The 25,686-nt window shown below is 35.1% G+C and overlaps 1 protein-coding gene across 1 annotated transcript in view; it reads left to right on the plus strand.

Annotated features, from left to right (window-relative positions):
• tsu (40S ribosomal protein S12 homolog tsunagi) overlaps positions 1 to 24,997 on the plus strand; it is a 93,757-nt gene extending 68,760 nt beyond the window's left edge. Inside the window, exons 5-7 of the mRNA XM_090377210.1 lie at positions 5,621 to 5,748; positions 15,134 to 15,203; positions 24,863 to 24,997. Of these exons, the coding sequence (XP_090233336.1) occupies positions 5,621 to 5,748; positions 15,134 to 15,182 (177 nt within the window). The 3' untranslated portion in view covers positions 15,183 to 15,203; positions 24,863 to 24,997. The remainder of the gene's footprint in view (positions 1 to 5,620; positions 5,749 to 15,133; positions 15,204 to 24,862) is intronic.
• Positions 24,998 to 25,686: the final 689 nt, after the last annotated feature.

A 25,686-nucleotide genomic window follows, 5' to 3' on the forward strand; every position in this document is an offset into this window, starting at 1 on the left:
CAATTTTGTGGATAGATCTGCTTGTGTGTGACTATATTTAATAGCATTATATATCTGATTATAAAGAACTGCTTTTTTGACGTATAGAGGATGGTGTAAGTAGTAATGTAAGAACTTCCCTGTATATGTGTTCTTCCTGTATATTTTGGTGCCTAAAATTATACTGATTTTATATATAGTGAGATTTAGAAAATTAATTTTATTATCGGTTTCTACTTCGAGGGTAAATTTGAGTCTCATGCGTTGTATTAAATAAAGTGTCAATAGTTGTTTTATTACCTATTAAAAGGACCGCGTCTTCGTATCTCATATACAATTTGATACCAAGAGGAAATGGTTGAAGTACTTTTTCTTCAGTAGAAGCGAGGTAGATTTCGGATAAAGGGGCTGAGATACCAAGGCCCATAGGAAGGCCAGAAATTTGTTCATATATATTGTTTTGAAATCTAAATTGCTTGGCATTAAGTAGCAGTCACGTGAGCTCTAAAATGTCATTAACATTTAAATCAGCACGTTTGTCAAAGTGTTGTCTTTAGTTAGTAGTAGTTTTTTTTTTTTTTTTTTTTATGTGAACCCCAAACACGAGAGGTATTAGAACCTATAGTACTTGGTACCGTGCTTGGGTTGGAGGTTGAGAAGACGAAAGAAGATATTTGTCTTTAAGAGCTAGTAGCGTTTTTTCGAGTGCACGTTTGTATATAGGGAGACAACATCAAAAGATGTGAGAATATCATTTTCAGATATGGTCACAGAAGTTATACGTTTGCGTGCCTGCTTAGTGTTGTATATTTAATACAACGCATGAGAGACTCAAATTTACACTCGAAGTAGAAACCGATAATAAAATGAATTTTCTAAATCTCACTATATATAAAATCTGTATAATTTTAGGCACCAAAATATACAGGAAGAACACATACAGGGTGATTCACTACCAGTGCGACAAACTTGCAGGAGGTGTAGGGTCGCGTGAACAGCGATCCCGCTGGAAGTCAGCATTTGCGAACCGGTTCCCGAGGCAGTAGGATGGACGAGTATTCAAACGTTGAACTGGCTGACATGCACCTCGCATATGGAGCTGTGGACTGTAACGGGCGTGCCGCTCTGCGCTTGTATCAGGAACGTTTCCCGCACAGGCGTGCTCCTCATCGTACGATTTTCACACGTGTTCCCAGGTTATGTGAGACTGGTTGTTTCACGAGAGGTACCATGAATTGAGAGCTAACGACGAGGACGCCAGACAATGAGGAGAATGTCCTACTTCTTGCAGAAGGCAATCCGAATACGAGTACTCAAGCGATAGGCCAACGATTGGGTATTTCCCAATCCACTGTCAACAAACCAAATGAGTTCATACCATCTGCAACGCGTATAATCATTGGAGCCTGCGGATTATCCACTCCGGAGGACTTTTGCTACTTGGTTTCTTCAACAGAAATGGTTCGCAAATGTTGACTTCCAGCGGGATCGCTGTTCACATGACCTCCTGTTCAACGCCCTCTACCGCATGACGAAGGCATTTCGGACCCTGCAGTGCTATGTGATTGCGATTCGTCTTTATGCCCCCTACACCTCCTGCAAGTTTGTCGCACTGGTAGTGAATCACCCTGTATACAGGGAAGTGGCGCCTCCGTAGCCAGGTGGGAAGGAGCAGTGCGTAGCACACGCTTCTTGATTAGACCGGGGTTCGAGCCCGTCACCACCAAATATGGAGGATGCGGAAAGGTCAGGGAATGACCACTGCACCGGAGCAATATGGCCTTAGTTGCTAATGCTCCTAAAAACCAAAATAACATAACATAACATAACATACAGGGAAGTTCTTACATTACTACTCACACCATCCTCTATACATCAAAAAAGCAGTTCTTTATAATCAGATATATAATGCTATTAAATATAGTCACACACAAGCAGATCTATCCACAGAATTGCAATACCTCACTAAAAAAATTTATTGATAGGAAATATCCATTACAACTAATAAAAGAAACCATTACTGAAGTCCATAATAGTATTAATTCAAATGGTTATTAATGTTGTCCTGACAACATTAATAACCATTTGAACAAGATACACAGACCCCCTATCGTCTTTCCATATCATCAACAATATGCTAGATGGCTTCGACAAATTTTTAAGAATACAGATATCAAGTTAATATTTATATCTTATAATAAATTAGGTTCTAAATTTAATTCATACAGGACAACATATGAGTACACAACACAGGATTATAATAACATCATATATTTGATTAGATGTCAATCAGATTGTCAAGCATGTTACATTGGTAGTACAACAGCTAAATCTGGAACTTCAAAAATTTCTAACAAACGTGCCTACTACCACTTTAATAGCTTCAAATCTAATTTATTGTTTACAGAATTAACACATATTCAATCTTGTATTCATTACCCATGCATTTATTCGGCTATTACAGTAGTTAAACTGAATTCTAGTTATAAACTCTTGTCGTTGAGTGGTTTAAGCACCACACATATCGTTCAACCTATTAAACATGGAAGTTCCAATCAACTTCTCCCCTATTTGGAATTTAGCACGTATAAAGTTTCCACGTGCACTGAAATGTATTTCAGGAACTTAACCAGTATATAACATATTTCGTGTGTTCTTCTCTTTCCACTAAAGCTAACTGAGGACAGTTTTGAAAGTCGCTTATGCACAGCTATTAGCTTTTATCTCATTTTAATTTTTAGTACATGAATTAAATAAGACAACTATAGAATGGAATGTGCACTTTCCTTTCTTATGCAGGCACCTCCGTAGCCAGGTGGGAAGGAGCAACAGTGCGTAGCACACGCTTCTTGATTAGACCGGGGTTCGAGCCCGTCATCACCAAATACGGAGGATGCGGAAAGGTCAGGGAATGACCACCGCATATTCCCGGAGCAATATGGCCTTAGTTGCTAATGCTCCTAAAAACCAAACAACAATAACATCCTTTCTTATGCAAATTTTAACACATTTTAAAGTTAAATTTACTTTTTTTTTTTTTTTTTTTTAATTCATAATTACACTAAGTTACGAATAGCTACTAATCAAAATTTACATAGTAATTATGTACCTGTTATAAGTTTCACCAAGCGGATTACTGAGGTGAATGCTGAAAATCAAGCTACGCTATACTTATGATCTGATTATTGTATCATAATAATTGTCATATTGATAATAATACACTTTGTACTTACAAAAATGATAACATTAATTTAATACGAAATATATATTGCCCAGCTACTTTATTAGGACAATGAAGTTTAGAGCTGTATGCAACAATTTGTGCAGAAATATGTAAATTGAAAGTTTACATTTTGTGTGTGTGTGAAGTAAAACTTTACAACTGCATGACCACCTAGTGCCCAAATCACCAGCAATATAGAACAGACCAGATTACCAGTAATATAGAATGGGCTGGATTGCCAGAAATATATAGAATTGAATGGACTTTTAAAGTATGATTTTGCAGTATATATTTAACAGGTGCTACAGCAGAGTTAATTAGTTAATTTTACTTTAATTTAATCAAGTTTTTCTTAATTTTGGTCCTTCTAAAACAGTCCTGTCTTAAACCTTGCAAAAAAAGAGTTAAACTGCTCCTGTGTTTATCTTTGATGACACTCAGATTTTTATACAAGATTACCCTGACATCTAATCTCTCTTGGCATAAGCACATCGCTAACGTTGCTTCTTCTGCATATATGAAACTGGGCTTTCTTTTTCACTCTTAGTGCTACTTTTCTTCTAAACATCTACTGACTGTACAAATCTCTGATTTGCCCTACCATGGAATATTTTTCCATATCCTGGTGTAGTGCCTCTGAAGTCTCTCTCAACCTCCTGAAATCCATCCAAAAGAGGGCAGGCTGGTTTAATGACCCATCTCTTAAATTCTCTTCACTCTGTCACACAGATGTTTAGTTTCTGTTATATGCTATGTCTAAGTAATTCCACCAGCACAGTTCTGAATTTGCATCTTTAATTCCACCACTCTCTTCCAAAACCTGTTCAGACATGTGCCTCGGCTAATCAATGTCCATTTACTGTACAATTCCATATGTATTCTCAGCCTTTGATCCATACACTGTTTGTAAGCACTATAGGTTCTTATACATTGTGTTTGGGGTTATCTTAAAAAATGAGATTTATAAGGTACTGCTTCCTTTATCAGGCCTGGGTAAAAGCTGAGTGATAATGCAGTTATTGTTGATAATAAATTTTCACTGTAACAACAGCTTTTTTCAGAAACACATGCATTTACATATGGTCCAAGAAATGTGGATATTTTTGCATAATGCATGCCAGCTGCTGTGCATTCACCAAGTATCAGATGCGTATAAACTACCTTTGAAAATGAGTTCTGCTTCATTAAGTTTAGAATCAAAACTGTCACACATTTGAATGAAGGCATGTAAATTTTTTTATCAGTTGTGAATTAATTTGAACATTTATCATGAATAATAATTGCATTTTTATGAAGTTATCATTAAAATGGCATAATGGTGCAGGGAATTTAACTTATTCTGCATCTGCTGAAAAGTGGGTAGACTCGTTGGCAGAAAATAGTTTATCGAGGAGGCCAAGAATTTCTGAAGATAATTCTTTTCTGATATTCAAAACACAGAATCAGCAGCCAGCTGGTTGATAATGATTACTGAGACAGTAGAATTTATCTATGTTAGATATTCTATATAATGAAGGTTTAAGTGTGGGAATAGATCTAGAGTTCATAATGTGGGATGCATCAACTAACAGAGTTATAATACCAAGCACACTGATGTAATGCATGTAAACTTTGCTACAGTAAATAAAATGTCTACAAATTAACTATTACATGAACTTGTAGTAATTTATGTCATTGTGAATTTGTAGCCTTTTTACTCAATAGTGAAGTATTTATGCATCATATCAGTGTGAACAGTATTATACATGAGTGACATGATGAAATTTACTCTTACTTCATTTCATAATATTTTATATAAGTGAAATCATGATTTTATTTCATTCACGTGATCGCTCTTTTTTCTTTTAGTTGTGCCAATTTATTTTGAGTGAAATTGGGAGGAAAATTGGTAAAAAAAAAAAAAAAAAAAATCGATAATCAAAATTTCAGCTAACTGGAATTCCACTGTGTACAGGTTTTTTGGGGAGGTAGCATAATTACAGTTGAGCTTCAAAATGGTGAAGGATCAAAATTTCATGCACTTAAAAAATTTGTGTTCTGTCTTTTCCTTATGGACTAATGCCCAAATAAAACATACTTCTATTTATATACAAGATGATAACTCAAAATTTTAAGGGAAAAAATAATATAAAGTTTACTGAATTTCCATTGGACCAGTTCAGTGAAATTTGGGATGGTTGGACAATTACTTCTGAAAGATTCATATGAATTTGATGAAACCCATCTATTGAGCATCATTGTTATATATGGATGAATGGACAGACATGGTAAAGGCAATGGGCACTTTATATATCTGCAAAATACATAACGCATGTGCTAACATATAAATATGTTGAAGAATTATTCCATTGTAAATTTTATTGCCACAGTTACTTTTATGGCAAGTTCATAATCATTCTGCATTGTAATATTATGCAGGGATATGCATTGGTGGAATATGAGACTTTTAAAGAGGCACAAGCAGCTATGGAGGCACTAAATGGATCTGAAATCTTGGGGCAGGCAATTAATGTCGACTGGTGTTTTGTTAAAGGTCCTATAAAAAAGTAAGTATCATATTTTAAAAAAATAAACATTTTTCATTTACAATACTTTTAATATTTCTCAGAATATTGTCACCATATTTATGTGCATACACCATAAATAGCTCCATTAAATACACCATAGATAGCTCATAAAAGAAAAACTACATAGTGTAAAGGCACTGATTTAATTGTATCTCATATTGTGACTACCTTCACAATGAGTTACCATGTATTGCACTCAAATAAGTAACACTTTGCTAATAGAGAAGACTTGTTATTTATTCTCCATAGCTCACCTTGAGGACTTGAATATGACTGTTTCAACTCCCTCTATGCCTTGTATTTTGCATCTGACAGAACAAGTATAGGCTGTCTGTGTCAGTTTTCATACATCCATCGTAGTGAAAACATCAGATCAGTGACCACTGTCTTTCAGTGCTTGAAGAATACTTCATGTTATAGTGGATTGACTTTCCTTGAGTGTAACTGATTGATACTCATCTTAACTCAAGCAGTATCATATTTAGTTTAAATATTTTCCTTCTAGATGTGATCAAAGGACATTCTTCAGACTTAAGTGATTACTGGAGCAATGAAAAATTTGCTGCCAAATACCCAAACCTACGGGCAGCTGCTGATCCATTTTTGCTGGCATTTCCAAGTTCTTATATGGTTGAAGCTGGATTAGGCCATATAAGAAGCAGTGATTTAAGACTGAAACTCGCAAATTTTCAGCCTAATATTCATGTTCTTTAATGCTCATCAGGTCCATCCTTCATATTAAGAGTGTAAAATTCTTCAATAAAAGTTTCTATACTTGAGTTTTATTTATTATTATTATTTATTTTTTTATTTATTTATTATTATTATTATTATTATTATTTATTTATTTTTTTTTTTCAATTTAAATTTTCAGAAGTTTTCTGCATTTTGTTGGAATACATAATGTTTCTATTATTCATAAAATTTCACTGTAAATATAATAGAGAAAGAAAGAATGAGGAAGTGTCAAATATCTCTTATGTTCACCTGATTTAATCTCATTTGACTTCTATTCGTGAAGAAAAACCAACCATACTTTAACAATCAAATGTAAAGAATTGTGTGAAGCTATCACAGCTGCTACATTGGAGAGCTTTTGTCATTTGGTTATTTGCTGCTGTGAAGTACTAGAAACAAATTGGACAATTTGAATATATCTATGCTAGTTCACCAAGTGCTACAAACTATTGCTTCTGTACACACCTAGTAATAAGAGTTTTCAAGGTTTGTAATTAACCGTTAATTTCCTAAAATGTGCATATCTTTTTGAGACATACTGTATTATTGCCTTGAAGGTAGAAAGATGGCTTAACCCTTTGCAGTCCAGTGTGATATCTCATGCACCATTGTAAAATTTCTTTACTGGTCCAGTTTTGCATCAGATGTGGCATTCTGTTTTGCCAGTTATATAGCTTTTTTTCTCACTCTTCTGGTGTAATTATTGAACTGCCTTCTATTTATACTTCATATAAACAATTTGATTGGCTAATTGAATGTTTACATTCATTTGTTAACAGCTGGTGGCTGTAGTTTTTCTTTATCTATTCCTGTCTATTTACTATCTGCCAGAAACATTGTGATTAGTTTTGGCATCAACTGTAAAGGCCCTTCTGATGAGGAAATTGAGAAGTTGTCAGATCTTTCTGATTCAGAATTTGATTTACTTTTGTTCTAATAGTGATGATATTATTTTCAATCCCAACAATATATATTTTGTTACAATGATGAAGAAATTGATGTCAACCAATGCCAATGCAGAAAATTGGAGACTAAGCAAGGTAAATGATGTTTCATTCGAACATTTTCCCTTTACTGTTTCGAACTGTGGATTTCTTTCTAGTAATTCTAGTATTCCAAAATTGAACTTGAATATTTTCACCTGTTATTTACTGATTCTTTATTTGAAGAAATTTTGAATGAAACAAATAATTATGCTAATGAAACTCTTTCAAATAAGCTATTTCCTGATTATTCCATATGATTCGACTGGGTTTCAGTTTCGATAAATGGTGTGTGTGTGTGTGATGGGTCTAAGTGAAAAAACTTATACAAAGGAAGAAAGTGGAAAAAAAAGAAATAATTTGGTATTGTGAGATAGTTCCAAAAACCACGGTTGCATCCTGGTAAATGTTTCAGGAAACATTACACACTAAAATCATAGCAACAATAATAAAATGTTTTATCAATCAGTTTTATTTAATAATTCATGCAAACTCTAAAATAAATAATTTTTGAAGAGCTCATTCAGTACAGGAAGCCCTCTGTTTATGACAAGTTCAGTTCCTGAAGGAACTTTCGCAAAAAAAAAAAAAAAAAAAGCGTAAAATGAACCTAATAAATGTAATACATCATAAAATAACCAAACTAAATTTAATTAAATAAAAAAAATTAAAATTTGTACATTTACTTTGATATGTTTGAAGCCTCTTCGCTTATCTTTTTTGATAGTGGTGTAATGCAGAGATTTTACTTGTCTAATGAAGTCGCTGGTTGAGGATTTTTCTCTTTCTTTGAGAACCTCAGAATAAGGGCCAACGGATACAATTACGTTCCTTTTCACTTTCACACTTTGCTCCGAGTCGTGGTCAATCTCACAGCTCATCAGTGAGGGTCTCGACGTCTGAAAGGATGCACTGTAGATTGCTTGTATTCATAGATTATATAGGAGGCTCCTCCTCCTTTCATTGGCTTAGTTCTTTAGTTAATTTTTCCAGTCTTCATTGGTAAGTTGCCGTTCATGGCTATCCAACAGTTCTGTTACATCTTCATCTGTAACCTTGTGCAATCCCTCCTCTTGCACCAGCCTGCTAGCATCTTCAACAGTGTTCTCCACTGGCTCTAATCTTGTGAAGTCGTGCATAAATTGTGGGAGAAGTTTGTGCCACACTCCATTCAAACAGTTCACTGACACTTCCTCCTAAGTTGATGTTATTAATATCCTTAAAAATGTTGAATGAATGCCAAAAATCCTTGATAGTTTTGTCTGTCACCGTTTCACCAAATAGGCTTTAAAGGGTGCCATTACCCCTGGACAATTGGTTGCAAAACTGAAGTAGCGTTTGGTGGCACGTTCAGGTGGTTGTTGCAGGGTTTTAGGAGCATCAGCAACTAAGGCCATATTGTTCTGTGTATTCTGAGGTTGATTTTTTGTTTTTTGGATGAAAAACCAGAGTTCCTGGTAGAAGAAACCATGCTGCCCTTGCCTGAGATTGACTAACTCAGCCACATTGGTAGATGGGGCTAGCTCTCATCTCTGATTGACTGTGCTGTTTCTTTACATCAGGGGTCGGCAACCTGCGGCTTTTTAACCTTTAGCCCACATGTATGACAAGCTACGTATTTCCGCAAGCAACTATTTTCAAACATGAACTACAGTAAAAATAAATCAAGTAACCATCTGAACAATGCAAGTCTCTCAGCATGTTTAAAGATGAAAATTATGGCATACTTGCCTGATGTTGAGAGACTTGCTCAAGAAGTTCAGCAGCAAAATTCACATTAATTCACAGCTAATTGGATGTTTATTACATTTTTTTCAGTATTAATAAATAATATTTCAAAAAATATATTTTCGTAATAAAAAACACCTTCCCACTATTCATTTCTTAAACCCCTCCCCCCATCCTAGCCTGAGCTGAAGTGTGGCTTTTTGGATTGATTTTTTTTAATTAAATCAAAAGCGGCTCTTCACTCAAAAAAGGTTGCCGAACACTGCTTTACATCATATTCAGTATTTATAGTTGCATATTTTTAAAATTTTTTTATAGTTTTTTGATATTTTTGCCCTTCTGGTTTCAAAACCATCATTATTGTGAATTGTTACAAAACAAACTGTTATAAACAGAGGGCAACCTGTATTCATTTTTTTCCCTTTTTCTTTTTTTCCCCCCATTTTCGAACTGGACCGGAACAGGAAGACATCAGAAATAATGCTCAACCCTAAAGGATTAATTTTTCTGCTACAAATGAGTCCTTATACTAGCTGGACTATTTTTTAAATAAACTGGCAGTATGTATTTAAGAGTTTATATCTAAGTTTTGTTTAATGGTGATAGAATTGCACATTCTCTTTTTTGATTAATTTATATCTGAATATTGGCATGAAAGGCTGGAGAATGCTGTCATTGTATTTTTCCTTTAATGCAGTGTTACATTACAGTTCTGTTAATTCATGCACATCTTGAATTTTTCAATACCTACATATTCCACAAATATGTATATTTACTTTACTATAAGCACAGGTTGTGACTGTTCAGTATGAATTGAAAATGGTTCAGTTCGTATTTGTTTGGGGAATGCTGACTTTCAGGAACACTACTTTAGATAAGTTCAGTGTCAAACCGGAAATTTTATCATGCATACAGTTATTTCCCCCCCCACACACATTCACAGTATGACTCACTTATTGCAGATTTAAAGATGCCATCAGCATGTGTAAAAAGTAAGCGCTCTCCCATGATTCTTTGAAATGTGATACCATTGGTTGGCTTATTTAAATTTCACAACATTTTACAATTAGACTAGCCTTGAAAAGGAATTGGAAGTAAAACTGCTCCTAGAAAAGTGAACAAAGTAGCAAGGGTGATCCAAAAGTCAGTAAACAATTAAAAAATCGGTATTTCAGTGAATTTTTGACGTATGGTAGCGAGATTAGCGCAGAAATGCATAGAATTGTGTGGGTTTTTTCCGAAAGAATGTTAAAATTATTTCCAAATACATCCACCAGGTGGTGCTGTACCATGAATGATGCCGTGAAAGTGTCTGCTATAACGGCACTGCAAGAACAACCGCTAAGCAGTTTAGTGAACATTTGGGAAAGAAAAAGAAAAGAAGCTGAGCCGTCATATTATCATTACCAGATAAAGCGCTGTTGGTGAAACATTATTACCTTAACGCTGAATCTGCAACTGCAGCTTTGCGATCTTTCCATCATCTGGAGGGTATGCAACGTGGTAAAGGACTGATGACTGCTTCAGGACTAAAGATGATAATTAAGAAATTTGAGACAACTGGTTCGTTACAAGATTGTCCATGAAGTGGAAGACCATCAATATGTGCTACAACTGCGGCTGCAGTTGTGGAAGACATGGATACACTAAATGGCATCATCATCACATGGAGAAGCGAGCTCTTGTGAAGTTTCACGTCGAACTGGCATCCCATATGGGAGTGTGTGGAGAGCGCTAAGAGTAGTCCTCCATAGATATCCGTACAAAATTCAACACCTTCAAGAACTTAGGTGTCCCGATTTTGCAAAGCGGGAAGCATTTACGTTACGGTTCTTTCAGCAAATTGAAGAATGTGACAACTGGCTGTTGTCAAATGTTTTGTGGATGGATGAAGCCCATTTCACTCTCAATGGCACTGTAAACACACATAATTGGCGACGGAAAACCCTCGAGCTTACATGGAAACTCCATTGCATCAGTCAAAAGTAACGGTGTGGTGTGGATTCACTTCTTCATTTGTTATAGGGCCATTTTTCTTTCAGGAAATCAGTGGCTCTGGTTTTGAAACTGTCACAGGTCAGCATAATGCTGACCTGTGACATTGAAACTGCATTTCCCTAGCAAGCTTTGGATGTTGTGACATTTATGCAGAATGGAGCACCACCCCCATATTGCTTCTCCTGTGAAACAACTGCTACTCTCGGCGTTTGGAGAGAATCAAGTGCTAAGCCGTCACTTCCAGCATGAATGGCCACCAAGGTCTCCAGACCTGATGCCCTGCGATTTTTGGTTATGGGGCTACCTGAAGTCACCGGTTTGCAGGCATCAATTATACCTCCAGAAATGCTGTCCATAACGTTGTTACTCGTCTTCAGGCAGTGCTCGACAACGAAAGCCGCCACATTGAACATTTACTATAATGAGGTGCTTTGTGGTGTTACAGATCAAGCGTCACCTGGTGAACATATTTGGAAATAATTTTGACATTCTTTCAGGGGAAAAACCCCCACATAATTCTATGCATTTCTGCTCTAATCTCGTTACCACATGTCAAAAAATCATTGAAATACCGATTCTTTAATTGTTTACTGACTTTTGAATCACCCTATATATATGCATGCAACTGACTTGCTATTCATTCGTGGTACACTTTACTAAAAATATTTCTGTTGTTCATTTAAGTGGAAAAAATGTGAGGAATCATTTTTTTTTTGTTGGGATGTACACTCATGCAACATCTGGTGAGTGTACATCCACATTTTATTACACTGTCCATCTGCATGTAACTATACACATCTATGTATATACACTTTTCTATAAGCACAAGTTGGTGACTTCAGTATTGTACTTGTTCTTAGAAGAGCCCTGTTGTATGCTTGCAGATTTCAGTTGGATTTTTATACATAGTGGCTATTGACTGTCTCAACAAAAAAACCCACACTATACATGGAATTTTTCTGTCTAAATAATCACTCTATACCACATGGGTTTTAAAAAGTTAGTTTATATAGCCTTATCTAAGTGTACTATACAATTAGGTAACATTTTGGGAACCTTGCTGGAACCCATCATTAGGCCATACTTGGATAGAAAAATAGATTGTTACAATTAATTATTAATTAATTTATGCATTACTGCAAACATTCAATTATCTATAATTTATAAGTTTTATGCAAATAAAGAAAAATTAAAATAAAAGTGGGATACTGGCTTACCTATTAACAGCCCATTTATGCCTTTGTTGGGCCTGGGGCTGAATGATGGCATCTTATTAATTGGCAAATTGTAGGCTGCCAGGTCAGTTATCCCAGTCCCAGTTATTCAAATGTGCCTTGTGGTCATTTAGTCACTAAGGTTTAGATAAACTAACTTTTTAAAACCCATGTGGTATGAGCCGTTATTTAGAGAGAAAAATTCCATGGAAAATCAGCACTTATAAATGTCATTTCTTAATTATAGTAGTTATACATTCCTGCAGAAAATGATTCTTATGTCCAAATCCTGAACTTCATCTCTTCAATCACCATCCAGCTACAAAGCAAATACTACTTACCAGTAGTATTTGCTTCCTAGGACATATACATGACAAATTTTAACTTTCTAGAACATACGTTTGCGTTAGCTGTTTTAAAAAACTGATTTTACTTGGTGTGCAGACAGAACTATTCTACTACCTGATACAGAGCCTTAATCAGACTAATTTCTTCTTTAAAAATCATAGATTCTGCCAAGGAGGAAGTAATAAAATGGCTTAATCATTATTGTATCGAGCACCCAGAGTAATTCCTCAGAATTGCTCTGGGTGCCTGTAAAACATTACCAGTTTCATAGCTAATATATAGATGTTCACGACCCCCCCCCTCATATCTCTGGAGGAAAATGCTGCTACTTAACTATGTTGCCAAAATGTGAAGAGTTCTCTCCTGCTTCACTTGGAAATGCCCGTGTGAGCCACAGCAGGAAACCTTATAGAAATAAACTCAAAACAGATAGACCAATAATCCTTAGATTAATTAAGCTGGAATATTAATAATGCAAAATCCAGAAAAAAATTGAGGATATTGGCCTACCATGAGTACCTGGTTGCCTGCCAACCTATGATATTACTTTAGCCAGTGGGGGAAGAAATGCCTAGCAGACTTCAGTATTCAACAACTACACTCTGCACACCTCTAGAATTTTGTTGATTACCTGCAGCTTTGCACTGATGGCTCAAAATGTGACAAAAGTTGCTGTGGCTATCTTCCCTAACACCATCGTATCAACCTGTCTTTCATCTGAATTAGTAACTTGACCATTAAATTAATTATATGCCCTTAAATTAGCTCTTGAAAACTTAAGCACTGCATCTGACTCGAAATATCTGATTTTCAATGATTTATAAGTGCAATTAATACATTTACCAAGGATTGTTTCTTGGATTTACCAAGAAACACTCCATCGTAAACCAAATCAGAGCTCAGCTAAGAAAATAAAAGAAAACCAGCCATGTGTAATCTTTTTTTTCAGTCTCAACCAACTCTGGATTTCAGGAACTGAGCATGCTGATGAGGCAGCCAAAAATCCAGTAAATGCTGACATGGCCCATCTTTCTGTGCTATTCACTGACTAACAATTCTCAACATGGAGAGCTTATCATGTACAGTGAAAACAAATATGGAACACCCATGCAAAAAAAAAAGGTAAAGCTTGTGTCTAAATGCTGCAGGACTGTTTTATTTTAAAAAATAAATAAAATAATAATAATAAATAAAAAAATAATGGGTTTTTCATAATAGATTATAAACAGAGGTAGAATCAGAAAGTGAACCATTTTAAAATTATTTCTTGCTGATATTAAAGGTTATAAATGGGGTTACTTTTTGCTCCATTTAACTGGCCACATGTGAGAAACAAAAAAAATAAAACAAAAAACTGGTAAACTGGTGTGACATTAAGAGTTAATTCTTCAAGATAAACTTCTTTAATTTTATAAAATTTTAGAAGCTTCATATTAGAATCTATAATTTCAGAATCTAGACAAACTTCTAGACCGTGGTTCAAGCCCATCATCACCAAATACAGAGGATGCGGAAAGGTCAGGGAATGACCACCATATCCCAGAGCAATATGGCCTTAGTTGCTAATGCTCCTAAAAACCAAATAATAACAGACAAACTTCAAGATTTGTCTTGAACTTTCTCCAAATTGGAATTTTTCAATCAAACAGAACTTAAGAAGGGTAGTAGAGTGCACCTCATTAAAGATGGATTGAACATTTCTAAATATTTCTTACAAAAGGTCCTGATGGCAGGTTGATTGCAGGTTTGCATTTAAAAAAAAAAACCTATAACTATGCCACATTCGAAACTTATCCTGCACTCATGTCATTCAAGTGGTACTTTGTATATTTTGCACCACCAATAATTTTACTTACCACTGAAGAATTTATTAGTTGGCTAATTTCAGTTGTGAATAAAAATGATATGGTTGTGCTCTTCAGTGGGATAGGTTAGTTGCTGATTTAGTAATTTAAAAAGTGTTTTGTATTTTCTCCCTGCTCCAGGGGTTTTGCTTATTTAGATCAAGTACTTAAAAATTTTTTTTTTGTCTTTGTGTATCTAAATACTTCTAAATACCGATCATTTAGCATTATGTTTAATTTAATTACCGATTCTTATTGAGTTTTTATTAGTGTTTTTGCACCAGACCATTTTAAGAAAGATAGTGTTATTCTTGCTTGGTGGCAAGAATACAGCACAAGTCCTCAAGATATAAAAAAAAAAAAAAACAGTAATTAGTTTGTTTCCAACAGTTTTTAATTATATTTCAAAATCTTTATACTGATATTATTAAAAAGAAGTAATAAATTTAATTTTTAAACAATTCATGGTTAATATGTGATTATTTTTGTTCTTTTCTAATAACTGTTTTAGGAAACGCAGCCGGCGGCTGGATCATTCACCAGATAGAAGAAGAAGATGAATAATTCACTTTTATTTTATGGTAATAAATAGATATTTGTGCAAATATTGTTTCTGATTTACTCTTGGAGTCACCACCAGTTAGTGCATAAGAACAAATAGAGATAATAAGAAGGAATTATTAAAATTATTAAATTTGCAGATTAAAATGAACTAATTACAATATCGTATGGTCTTCACAGTAATGCAGGTTGCTCTGCATCATGGCATGAGTCAAAGGTAACAAATGTTATCCTGGGATGTTTCCTATACTTTTGCTCTAGCTGGGTGAGAGGTAAGAGTATGTGCACTAATTGAGACATATTAGGTGATCTTATTGGTGAGAAAAGCATGTCGACAGTACAAAGCCACTAATATTTGTGTATTTAACAGGCAAGGATTGTCTTCTTGGATGTGGTTTATGAATAGCAGGATGTTTCTAGATGTAAATGTCCCTGTCACTAGTTCCAGAGAGAATCAAAACTTACACTTAATGCTATACAACACCATTCATCATGCCAGTTTACACTTTCCTGATCCAACTGCAAATGCTGACAGTGAAACAGCATGAGTCTAGTTGAGCACTTGGTGGCAAGAATACAGCCCAAGTCCTCTCAGTCATTTGGTTATGACGATCCGTGACATAGATGCCTCATTGGTGTCAGTATTCCAAATCTGGCTGATAGTGATCTGTGCTGTACTATTCTTGATGGCAGTTATAAAAGTACCTGAACCCAGGTTCTGGGTTCAGGTACTTTTATAGCTGCCATTTTTAACAATGGTTCTTGTAGTGTGGTTAACAAGAATAGAAATTTGATCAGCTAGCTTAAAACAGCTAGTTAATCAATCTCCACCAAGATTGCTTGTGTGTATGGTTTAAATCTCCAAATATATATTAAAAGAGGGGTACAATATTTTTATTGCTCTTCTTAACTCCTTTTATTCTTCTTATGCCACTGGTCAAGTCTTTTGACTTTACAAATGGAATTTCCTATCATTCTATGGCATTTCCTGCAGTTTTAAGATGTGTAGCTAGTCTGGTATTTTAAGTCTCAATTAATCTTCCATTTATCAAGGAGGAAAGATTTTTGAATTATTGCGAAAATGAGGTTCTGCCTCAAGGTGCTGTTTATTAGCGAGTTGAGAGTGGCAAGGAGAACATGTTCCCCCAAACTTCAAACTCTTTTATAATGGGAAAATTCCACTAGTGTGATTGTTTTATAGGGGGAGCGGGTGGGGGTGCTAACAAGCCCTGATATCTGCTCCCTGAGACAATAGTGGGTATGATTTTAATATTACCATGTCAGGTGTCTTAAAGCTAAGTGTTTATGAATTTGTCTCTGAACAATGCTCATTCATTCACATTTTCAAATAAATCCATTCACTCCAAGGTGAATTTCGGTAATGATCCTTCTGCCATTTATAACCCAGTGTGGGTCTTACTTAGCCTTCTCAACGATGTTCCACCAATAAGCCCTCCCAGAAGCCAAACTTCTTATTCTCATGAACTTTAAGTCCTCTTATACATCATCCATCTGTCTTTTCCAGTCCTCCTCTTGCCCTGCTCCTGATAGGTTTCCATTTCATTATACTCTTAATTGTTCTGCTGTGATCCATTCTCATAACATGCCCCAACCAGGCAAGTCTCTGGCTCTTCACAAATCTGACTATGTCTGCACCCTGAATAAGATTGTCAAGTTCATAGTTCATTCTGATCCTCCAGGATCCATTGTCTTGTATCGGTCCAAAAACTTTTTGTAAAATTCTATGTCTGAACACTGAATGACTGCTCATCTTTACTTTTTAATGTCCAAGCTTCACAACCGCATGTCACAATTGGTCTAATGAGGCTTTTGTACATTCTTAATTTTAAATGTATGTTCAATACTCTGGACTTCATTAATTTTTTCATGTGCATAGAAACATCTCTTTCTGCTCAAGATGCAGGACTTAATTTCATTAGTAATAGAGTTAGACTGGTCTATCGGCAAACCTAGATAGGTAAAATTCTGAACATGCTCAAACGAGAAGCCATGGGTAATTTCAGTAATGAGTAGTGTATAAATATTAATATTTGTATTTGCAATAACACTGCAGTGAATGACTTGAAACCGATCAGCAATACATGTAAATTCAAACAAGAACCACTGAAAACAAGCAAGTTTATTCAGTGTACAAGAAATAAATAGCAAGAACATTTGATGTCCATTTATTTACCTGATACACTGCTGCCAAGATCAGTTAGTAAACATGAACTGAGAAATTAAGATTCACAGGTCAGCTAACTGGAAAAACCCTATGTATACACCACACAAGGCATACATTGGTTTGGTTTTCAAGACCATATTTATAGCATGGTACACATCCCCAGTCCGGATAAAGGTGAGGGATGGCTCCAGGAAGGGCATCCGGCAGTAAAAATTTCATGCCAAAACAGTAAAAATGCTGACCTCATATAAAAATGGGAAAAAGGTGAGGACAAAAAAAAATATATATATATAGCATGGTACACTGTCTTTTCAGTGTTTTTTGCCAACTATATTAGATAAAATGCTGATATTAACTTCATTCCGATGAACTGGAACGTTAGTGTCAGATCAGGCTAAGCACACTCACAATCAGCAACTGAATTGACTACTACATTTAAAGAGAAATGGACGAGGATACTGACACACTAGTAAATATTGTATCAAAAGGTTCTTTGAAACACAGGTATTCAATTACTTTTGGTAATATAGTGTATTTGGCTGTTCAAATTCAACTGAATATTGCTAGAGAAATCCATATGGCAGGAATATTTCTTGAAGTTGATTCAACAAAGGAAATTGTAGTGGTTGGCATTGGTGGAAGTGCACAAAAACAGTACTGTACAATACTCAAAAAACAAGTGTTGTTGCACTGGCTAGAAAAATGGAAGCTGAGCACCAAAACTCATATTCTTTTGATGGAGCAGCAAATATGAATGGTCAGTATGCGGTACTTCAGGCACAACTCAAAAAATGAGAATAGCTCTTTAATATATATATATATTATACTCATGTCCTACACCTAATTGGCTGGCTGAGCAGAGCTGTAAAACTGCTAAAAGAATTTCTAGGATGTGAATTGTAGTCAAATTTCTGATTATTTTAATAGTATTCAAGCTTGATGCTTATATATTATGTATTTGCCTGTAGAAGTGTATGTGCATAGGCTGATTTGCATGTTGTGCAGCTAAAAAACGCAGAATAACTGATGGGGGAAAGCCCCACCCCTCTTCCATCTGAGACTGGTTAACTGCAGCTTCAATAGAAGATGACTTTAGAAATCCCTCCCATTTTAAATGGGAAGCAAACCGAGATTTGAAATGAGTAGCAGATGGCTATGTATTATGTCCACTAAGCTGCTACGTTGGTTTGGTTGAACCGTACCAAAGTTCAAATTCAAAATTTTACTTTAATGGCAACAGAGCTTGTTGCTCACATACATGTCTGTGGAAGGATGTATTCAGTGGTCAATTTATGTATTGCATGGCCTGAAACCCTACTCCCTTTATCTAAGATTGGCTAACTACAGTACTCAAAAAAATTCTACCCTTTATCTCAGAGTGGCTAACTACAGTACTCAAATTGTAATTATTATTTTAATGGCACTATTGTATACTGACACTTTGTTTTTATTGAAATCCTTAAAACCAGTAAAGATGCATCATATCGTGACAGCATCCCATAATAAAGCATAGGGAGCAATGTTTTGATCAACAAACCTCGGTTAATTTTTAGTTTATTTCTTTAACTAAGGTTGGCTAACTACAGTACTCAAATTCTAATTATTATTTTAATGGCACCGCTCATCACTCATGTATACTGAGTGACCACTTTATTGGGTACACTTAATAGTAAGTAGGTTGCCTTTTAGCCCTCAGAATAGTGGATTCACTGAGGTATTGAAAGTGTGCCGTAGGGTTAGTCCATGTAAATTGCTTCCCATAATTATTGAAAATAAATTAGATTGTTGTAGATGAAGAGCTTGTTCCACCATATCCCACGGGTGGTCTTGTGACTGGGGAGGCCATAGCAGTAGGCTGAATTCACTCTCATGTCCTGGAACCACTTATTCATAGTTATGGCCTTGCTGACCTCTGCATTATTATGCACATAATGAGTTAATTACTCAGACCACATAGGGATAACCTGCAGCAATGAAGGGTTGGAAACAATTTCTAGATAATTTGTGGCATCCAAGTGTTTCTTTCTACACTTGTATCAAGGAACCCAGTGCACATCACATCATGCTGTCCAGTGTTTGTATTTCTGAGCCTACTCTACCTTGTTTTTTTGCTGACAGAAGTGGAGTACAGTTTGGCAGCTGCAATAAGTTATCCATGATACACTGAATGGGCCATTCTGAAATGCTTTGGTTACTAGTGTTTGTACTGGATTGTTTTTGATTGGCTGTAACTGTTCTGCTACCCAACACAAGTCTTGTCAGACTCCACTGGCCTCTCAAATCGAGATGTTTCCAACCACAGGATTGCCAGTGGCTACATGTTATTGGGCTAATCTTGATACACCTGAGACAGTCGTATAGGAAAACCTTGCAGGTTGCAGTTTCCAAGATTCACATACCAGCACCAATGCACATGATTTGCATGCTTTTCTTATTCTCACACTAAAGTGAAAGCATCCCCATGTATCTGGCCACCTGCTTTATATCACAGTATGTTCACTGAAGGAGCATACTCCATGTATATATTGTCTGTTGATAGTGTTCACTGGCTAGATTGCATGTGCAGGCTAAAAACCAGAATAACTCTCTCTCTCTCTTTGAGATAAGCTAACTACAGCCTTGATTGAAGAGAACTTGAAATTTCTCCAGTCACTGACCGGAGGAATTTAATCAAATCTAGTTCTGAAAACAAGTAGCAGGGAACAGTACTGCATTTTTAACCAGACTTTCACAAAAGAATGCAGCCTTGGACAACAATTTATAAGTATTGTGCCAACTTCAGAAAGTTTAATGCATAGCATTGTTAGTCACCTTGTTGGAAATATGCCAGGAATATTCAATTTGTGTCATCCATTCAAATATAAAAATATTTGAATGGATGAACCAGCAAACTGTATTAAAGAAAAATCTGTGCATAGCCAAAGTAAGAAAATGGTAGTCAGTGTTATTGAACATTTTGATAAAGCAGCATTAAATTAAAGCACTGGGTATACCAATCAAGCATGCTAGTCAAGCAGCAGGATTTTCATAACGATTCATGAAAAGGATTCAAAGTCAAGCAAAAAGTAAAAGTTCTCCAAGTTTCTTATCCTCCAAATGTTAAAGGAAAAAAAACACTCTTGACTAATTTAATTGTGAAGTCATAAGGTGAACAACCTAGAATTTTTATATTTATGATAAGAAGATCCAACTGTACCTAAATCCCAGTATTAAATAAATAAAATATCAAAAGTTCTGATAAATTCTGAAACTAAAACTTTTAGTCACAAAATTTATTAAAACTTGAAAAAACAACTATAATTAAAACTGAATGCAAGTAAAATTAAACAAACATACAACATGATAATAAAACTTTATAAAATACCAGATAGTGAGCTCAAATACTGGGCACCTGGCAACCCTATTTGATGCACCAGCAAAAAAATTTTTCTTGTGTAGGTATCAATCCAGCTGAATTTCCCTTAACTTATTTCAATAATTAACAACTCATGGGCTAAAGGAATTAAGGCAATGAACCCACATGATGAACTTTTCCATTTCAGATAATAGGAATGATTTGGTTATGCAGAGGCTTAGTGTTTTCTCATGGGTGAGTAGTAGCACTGAAAAAATTGTTTATTTAAATGTGCCACTAAGATATCACAAGATTTTTATGTTATTGGTGTGCTTGTATATTATTGCAAACAGTGCAGATTTTGGCTAAGCCATGAGATATCAGGATAAAACATGCTTAGAAATTGGTGTCTGTTTGAAAAACATTTTGCTTGCTTCTGTGTATCCTTATCTGTGTGAGATTACTAATGTGGTTTTGAAATACTTTCAAACCAAGTACTAACTGCAAGTAAGGTTATCAAAACCTTGGTTGTATTGTGCTTTATTTCCCATATCTGGGAAAGTAGCCAAGATATAGACAATCTACATGTGCTTTGGATGACCACATTTCAAGCCCACATGAGTACTGTTCTTGTATCTCTATCTTGTGAACTGTGATATTTTTGCGGTCATCCAGAAGTATAAACAGAAAAATTATTTACCCTACCAGCATAAACTGCTGTACCAGGGTAAAAGTGTGCTCTTTAAATTGAGTAAGTAAATAAATAAAATGAGTCTCGCAGGTAGCACAACAGTTATGACCATATATCCTTTCTGCACATTGCAGACCTGGGTTCAATTCTGTTTGGACAGGGCACACTTATAATGGATTTTTTTCACGAAGTGGAGGAGTTAGTTCTGGCCGAGGATTGCATGTTATTTTCCAGAAACTTTTCGTTCAGCAAACAGGTCAAAGAGTACATCCTTTTAAAGATGTTATACTAATACCTCATGGCTTTTCTTGGTTCTTAACAAGCATCATATGAGAATTGAAGTAACTTTGATTCATTTCATCATTCAACCTTGGCATTTGTTTAGTTGTAGGTTTTTTTTTTAGTACAAAAAGAGTATATTACTATTCAACAGTCTTCCACAAAATGATTCCAGTACAAAAAAACTCAGCAGGATTAGGAATTGAGAAATCTAGATAAGTAGGAGTATCTCCATTTAATAACTTTGAATCAACATTTAAAGTTTACTGACATTGCATTAGAAATAGCAAGCATGCATATCAAGTATGGAACTTGGTGAGTGTAATGCGGCCATAGCAAGACATTTGTAAGTGGAAGATTTCTATACCATTGTCTTCAGAGGATAGACGAAATACTGGATTATTCAACGAGCAAGTTTCAGAAGGCGATAAACCAGTCCATATCTGAACTGTTGTGTTAGGTTGAAGGAGCAGGTCCTGAACTGTGTGGAGAAAAATTCTAGTGATTCTAGAAAAATTCTAGCAGTAGAGGGCATAGGATATACAACTATATCAAGAATTTTATGTAAACAGCTTTATCCAAATCATATAGAAAGATTACAAGACCTTACTTAAGTGATATCCCACCAGGAGAAGCTTTTATAAATAAATAATAAATAAATTCTTTATTGCTAATAAGTACAGGACATGTACTAGAGACAATAATACTGGACATGGCCAGGAGTTTTACATTATAAATGAAATTAATTGGCAAAAAAAAAAAAAAAAAAAAAAAGTACTTTTAGTACTTGCAATTCTGTTTTTCTATCCTGTGTGTTGTTTACTGAAGAGACTAGCTTCACAAGAAATAGTGTGATCAATTTTTACAACACTTATAACTGGGAAGAAGAAACCTGCATGCTATCATCCAGTTAAGGCACTTACAACAATTTAATTTTGAGGAATGGGAAATATTGATGCCTACTTAATCAGTCCTCTTTTTCCTGGAAAAGTAATCGAAGAATCCTATTGTGATTTTTTAATGATTTAAGAAATTCACTAGTTCAATGGTTCTCAACCTTTTGTCTCTCAAGTCACACTTAGTTAAAGGATGCAATATTCAGAGCACATGTAAATAGTGATTGCCATTGAACTCAATGGAGTTTTTCCTAATCTTGTGGCACAGCTGAAAAGGGTCTCAATACTAGATGAAGTTCCTCTTGCCATCCAGTGTTAGGGTTGCCATTCTTCCCTTCAAATTGGCTTCAACATAAAGGATGTGGAAAATAAACATGGAAATAAGAGGATAAATTAACTAATTATTAAATAAGACCATCCTGTCCTGTTTTTTGCAGCTGGGCAGGATTTTAAAGTGCAAAGTTAATGTAACAGTCTTAATGCTGCCAGCAGAACAAATTTTAACTTTGAGTTGCACTGGTATTGCCCTACTTTTAAATGACTCCAGAATAAAGGAAATGCCATTTCTTTACAAGGTGAGGCAATCATTAAATAGCAGATTAACCTTTTGGTAGCATAATGTAATTTCCCCCAAACAATGTGTAAGCAGCACAATTTGTCATGAAAGCAAAGTTTGTTTTGCAGTTCAAAGCCAAAGTAGCTACAAGTAAATATGCCATCATTGACCATTTGGAGAGAGCTCATTGTGATATGCAGGATATTGCCTTGTAATAAATAGTCTCAAGTACATTATGATTTGCAGTTCTTGTGAATCAACTTTCCAGAGACCATTCTAAAAATTAGTGAGAGGTCATCAAATGTGGGAAGTACTCCCGGAAACCAGAAATATTTGGTAACTGTTGTTTTTTTTTTTTTTTTTTTATTTGATAGTTGTTGGCGCATCGGCTTCTGTGGCCATATTGCACCTCCCAAGGTTTTTGCAGTACTTTGATCCAAGCCCGAGGCGGGAATCGAACCCGCGACCTTTGGGTTGCCGGGCAGGTACTTTACCCACTCGGCTAGCCCGGTCGGCTGTAACTGTTGTATGCATGACAGTGTTCCTCCTCATTTTAGGCAAATAGCCAGAGAAAATTTGGATGAGTATTTCCCTAATAATTGCATGGCCTGCTTGCTCCCCCAGACTCGAATCCACTTGATTTTTACTTGTAAAGACATTTGATATCCAACCTTTACATGACACCCATCTGCAATATTTAAATACTTTGCCAACATATAGAAAAAAGATGCCAGTAAATCCAAACCTAATTTCAATATCAAGCAGTCTATGAGGAGTCATATTCATGCCCATGTTGGTCATTTTGAAATTAAGATAATGCACCTAAAAATAAGGTGTATTGTTTTGATTATTATTTTTATACTTATTTAAATCGACAACACAGTAAATAAATCTTTAACTTGAAGATAGAAGTCACTGTAAACATAAAATATAAAACTATTAACATTTCGTTTTTCAACAAAATTGATAAAAGTATTGTTTGTTCAAAATAACAAGTGTAAAAATTATTTCCATAATGTAATAAGTAATGCAGCTCAATTGGAAAAGGTCAGGTAAATTTCATCAATTTCATACTACTTGTGGGAGACTGCCACGGCTTGGTTAATTTTTAAAATTTTTTTTCTACTTGCACAATGGAAATAAATGTAACCAAAACAAAAGTAGTTTTTTATGCTGGGGTCACCATATTTAAATTATAATTCCAGGATCTGAAAAATTAAAAATCCAGATAACTCAGACTTTTATTCGTGGTAACACTAAAATTCTTTCTTGCATATGCAATATTTAAGCTCTGGTGTACATTTATATTCATATATGGTAAATCATTAAATACCTCTTTATTAGGTCAAATAATGGGCTAACGAACATCATACCAAAATAGTCATTTGTTTAGTATTCACGAGATCAAAATAATCATTAAATCATTAAAGTATACCACTTACATATGACGATTCCCTCGAAATACTTGACACAGATCTAAAAATATTCCTATAATTTGCATATATGTGAAAACGCAGCTGAAGAGATACATAGCTGTGAATATGGCATTATATTCCCGTAATGTGAAAGTACTGCTGATTTGAAGTAATCAATAAAAAAAAAAATATTCACTTCAAGCTACACTAAGCACTATTGCAATGATCCACTGAGTCTTATTAAAATAATTTGTAAATACAAAAGAATATTACATTTATTATGTCACTGGTTAAAAATATAATAATTGCATTCTATTTTTCAGTCATTCTTTCAGGGGACATTGTTGCCTACAGCGATAACCGTGGTGATACTGTTGAAGCTCTATATAATGACCCTCCAGGGGAACAAGAAAAACAGTTATATCGATCGTTCATAAAATGCCCAACAAAAACAAGTAAAGGCTTGAATATTTAATGTAATTCTACTAATACAATGTAGTGCAATCTTATTTATAATATGTACTACAGTATTAAAGTAATACAGGAAGAAGCATGTGAAACTTCAAACATTGCATCATTCAAGGCAGTAAATCCTGCATGTTTGAAGCAGTTGATCAATTTTTCATCAGCTTCATTCCATGCTTAAACACATAAATACATTGCCTGCAGGATGACAATTTCACATTGAATCTTGTTTTCAAGACAAAGCACAATTTTATTTAATAGCATTCTTTGGTAGTTTTTTTAAGAAAAACTACCGAAGAAGAAACCCTTTGATCAAGTGGCGGAAGAACATGTCACGTTTGGTAGTAGGTACTCGACAATGAGGAGTGGTCATCCACAAATAGCAAAATTTTTCTATTCTCACTCATTCTGCAATCTAAGTCCATTCTTCATAGATTTTTGATGTCATCCATGCCTTTTTGTTTGCTTGATGCATAGTCTTAATGTCTTCAAACCTTTAAAAGGATTGAGGCTTCTGAGCTTTCCAAATGATTAAAGGATCAAGCTTCTCTGTCCCAGTCATGTTTGCTGCTAGGAAAACGGTACTCCGGTTTGGCCTTTTTGATGTGAAAACATCTATAGCGGCACCTAGCAATGGAATGTAACGAAAAAAGTAATTGTTGACAAATATTTGCATTGTCAT

Source organism: Mastigoproctus giganteus, chromosome 7, assembly GCF_048544385.1.
Source record: "Mastigoproctus giganteus isolate SK-2022 chromosome 7, ASM4854438v1, whole genome shotgun sequence".
NCBI classification, from domain to species: Eukaryota; Metazoa; Arthropoda; class Arachnida; order Uropygi; family Thelyphonidae; genus Mastigoproctus; species Mastigoproctus giganteus.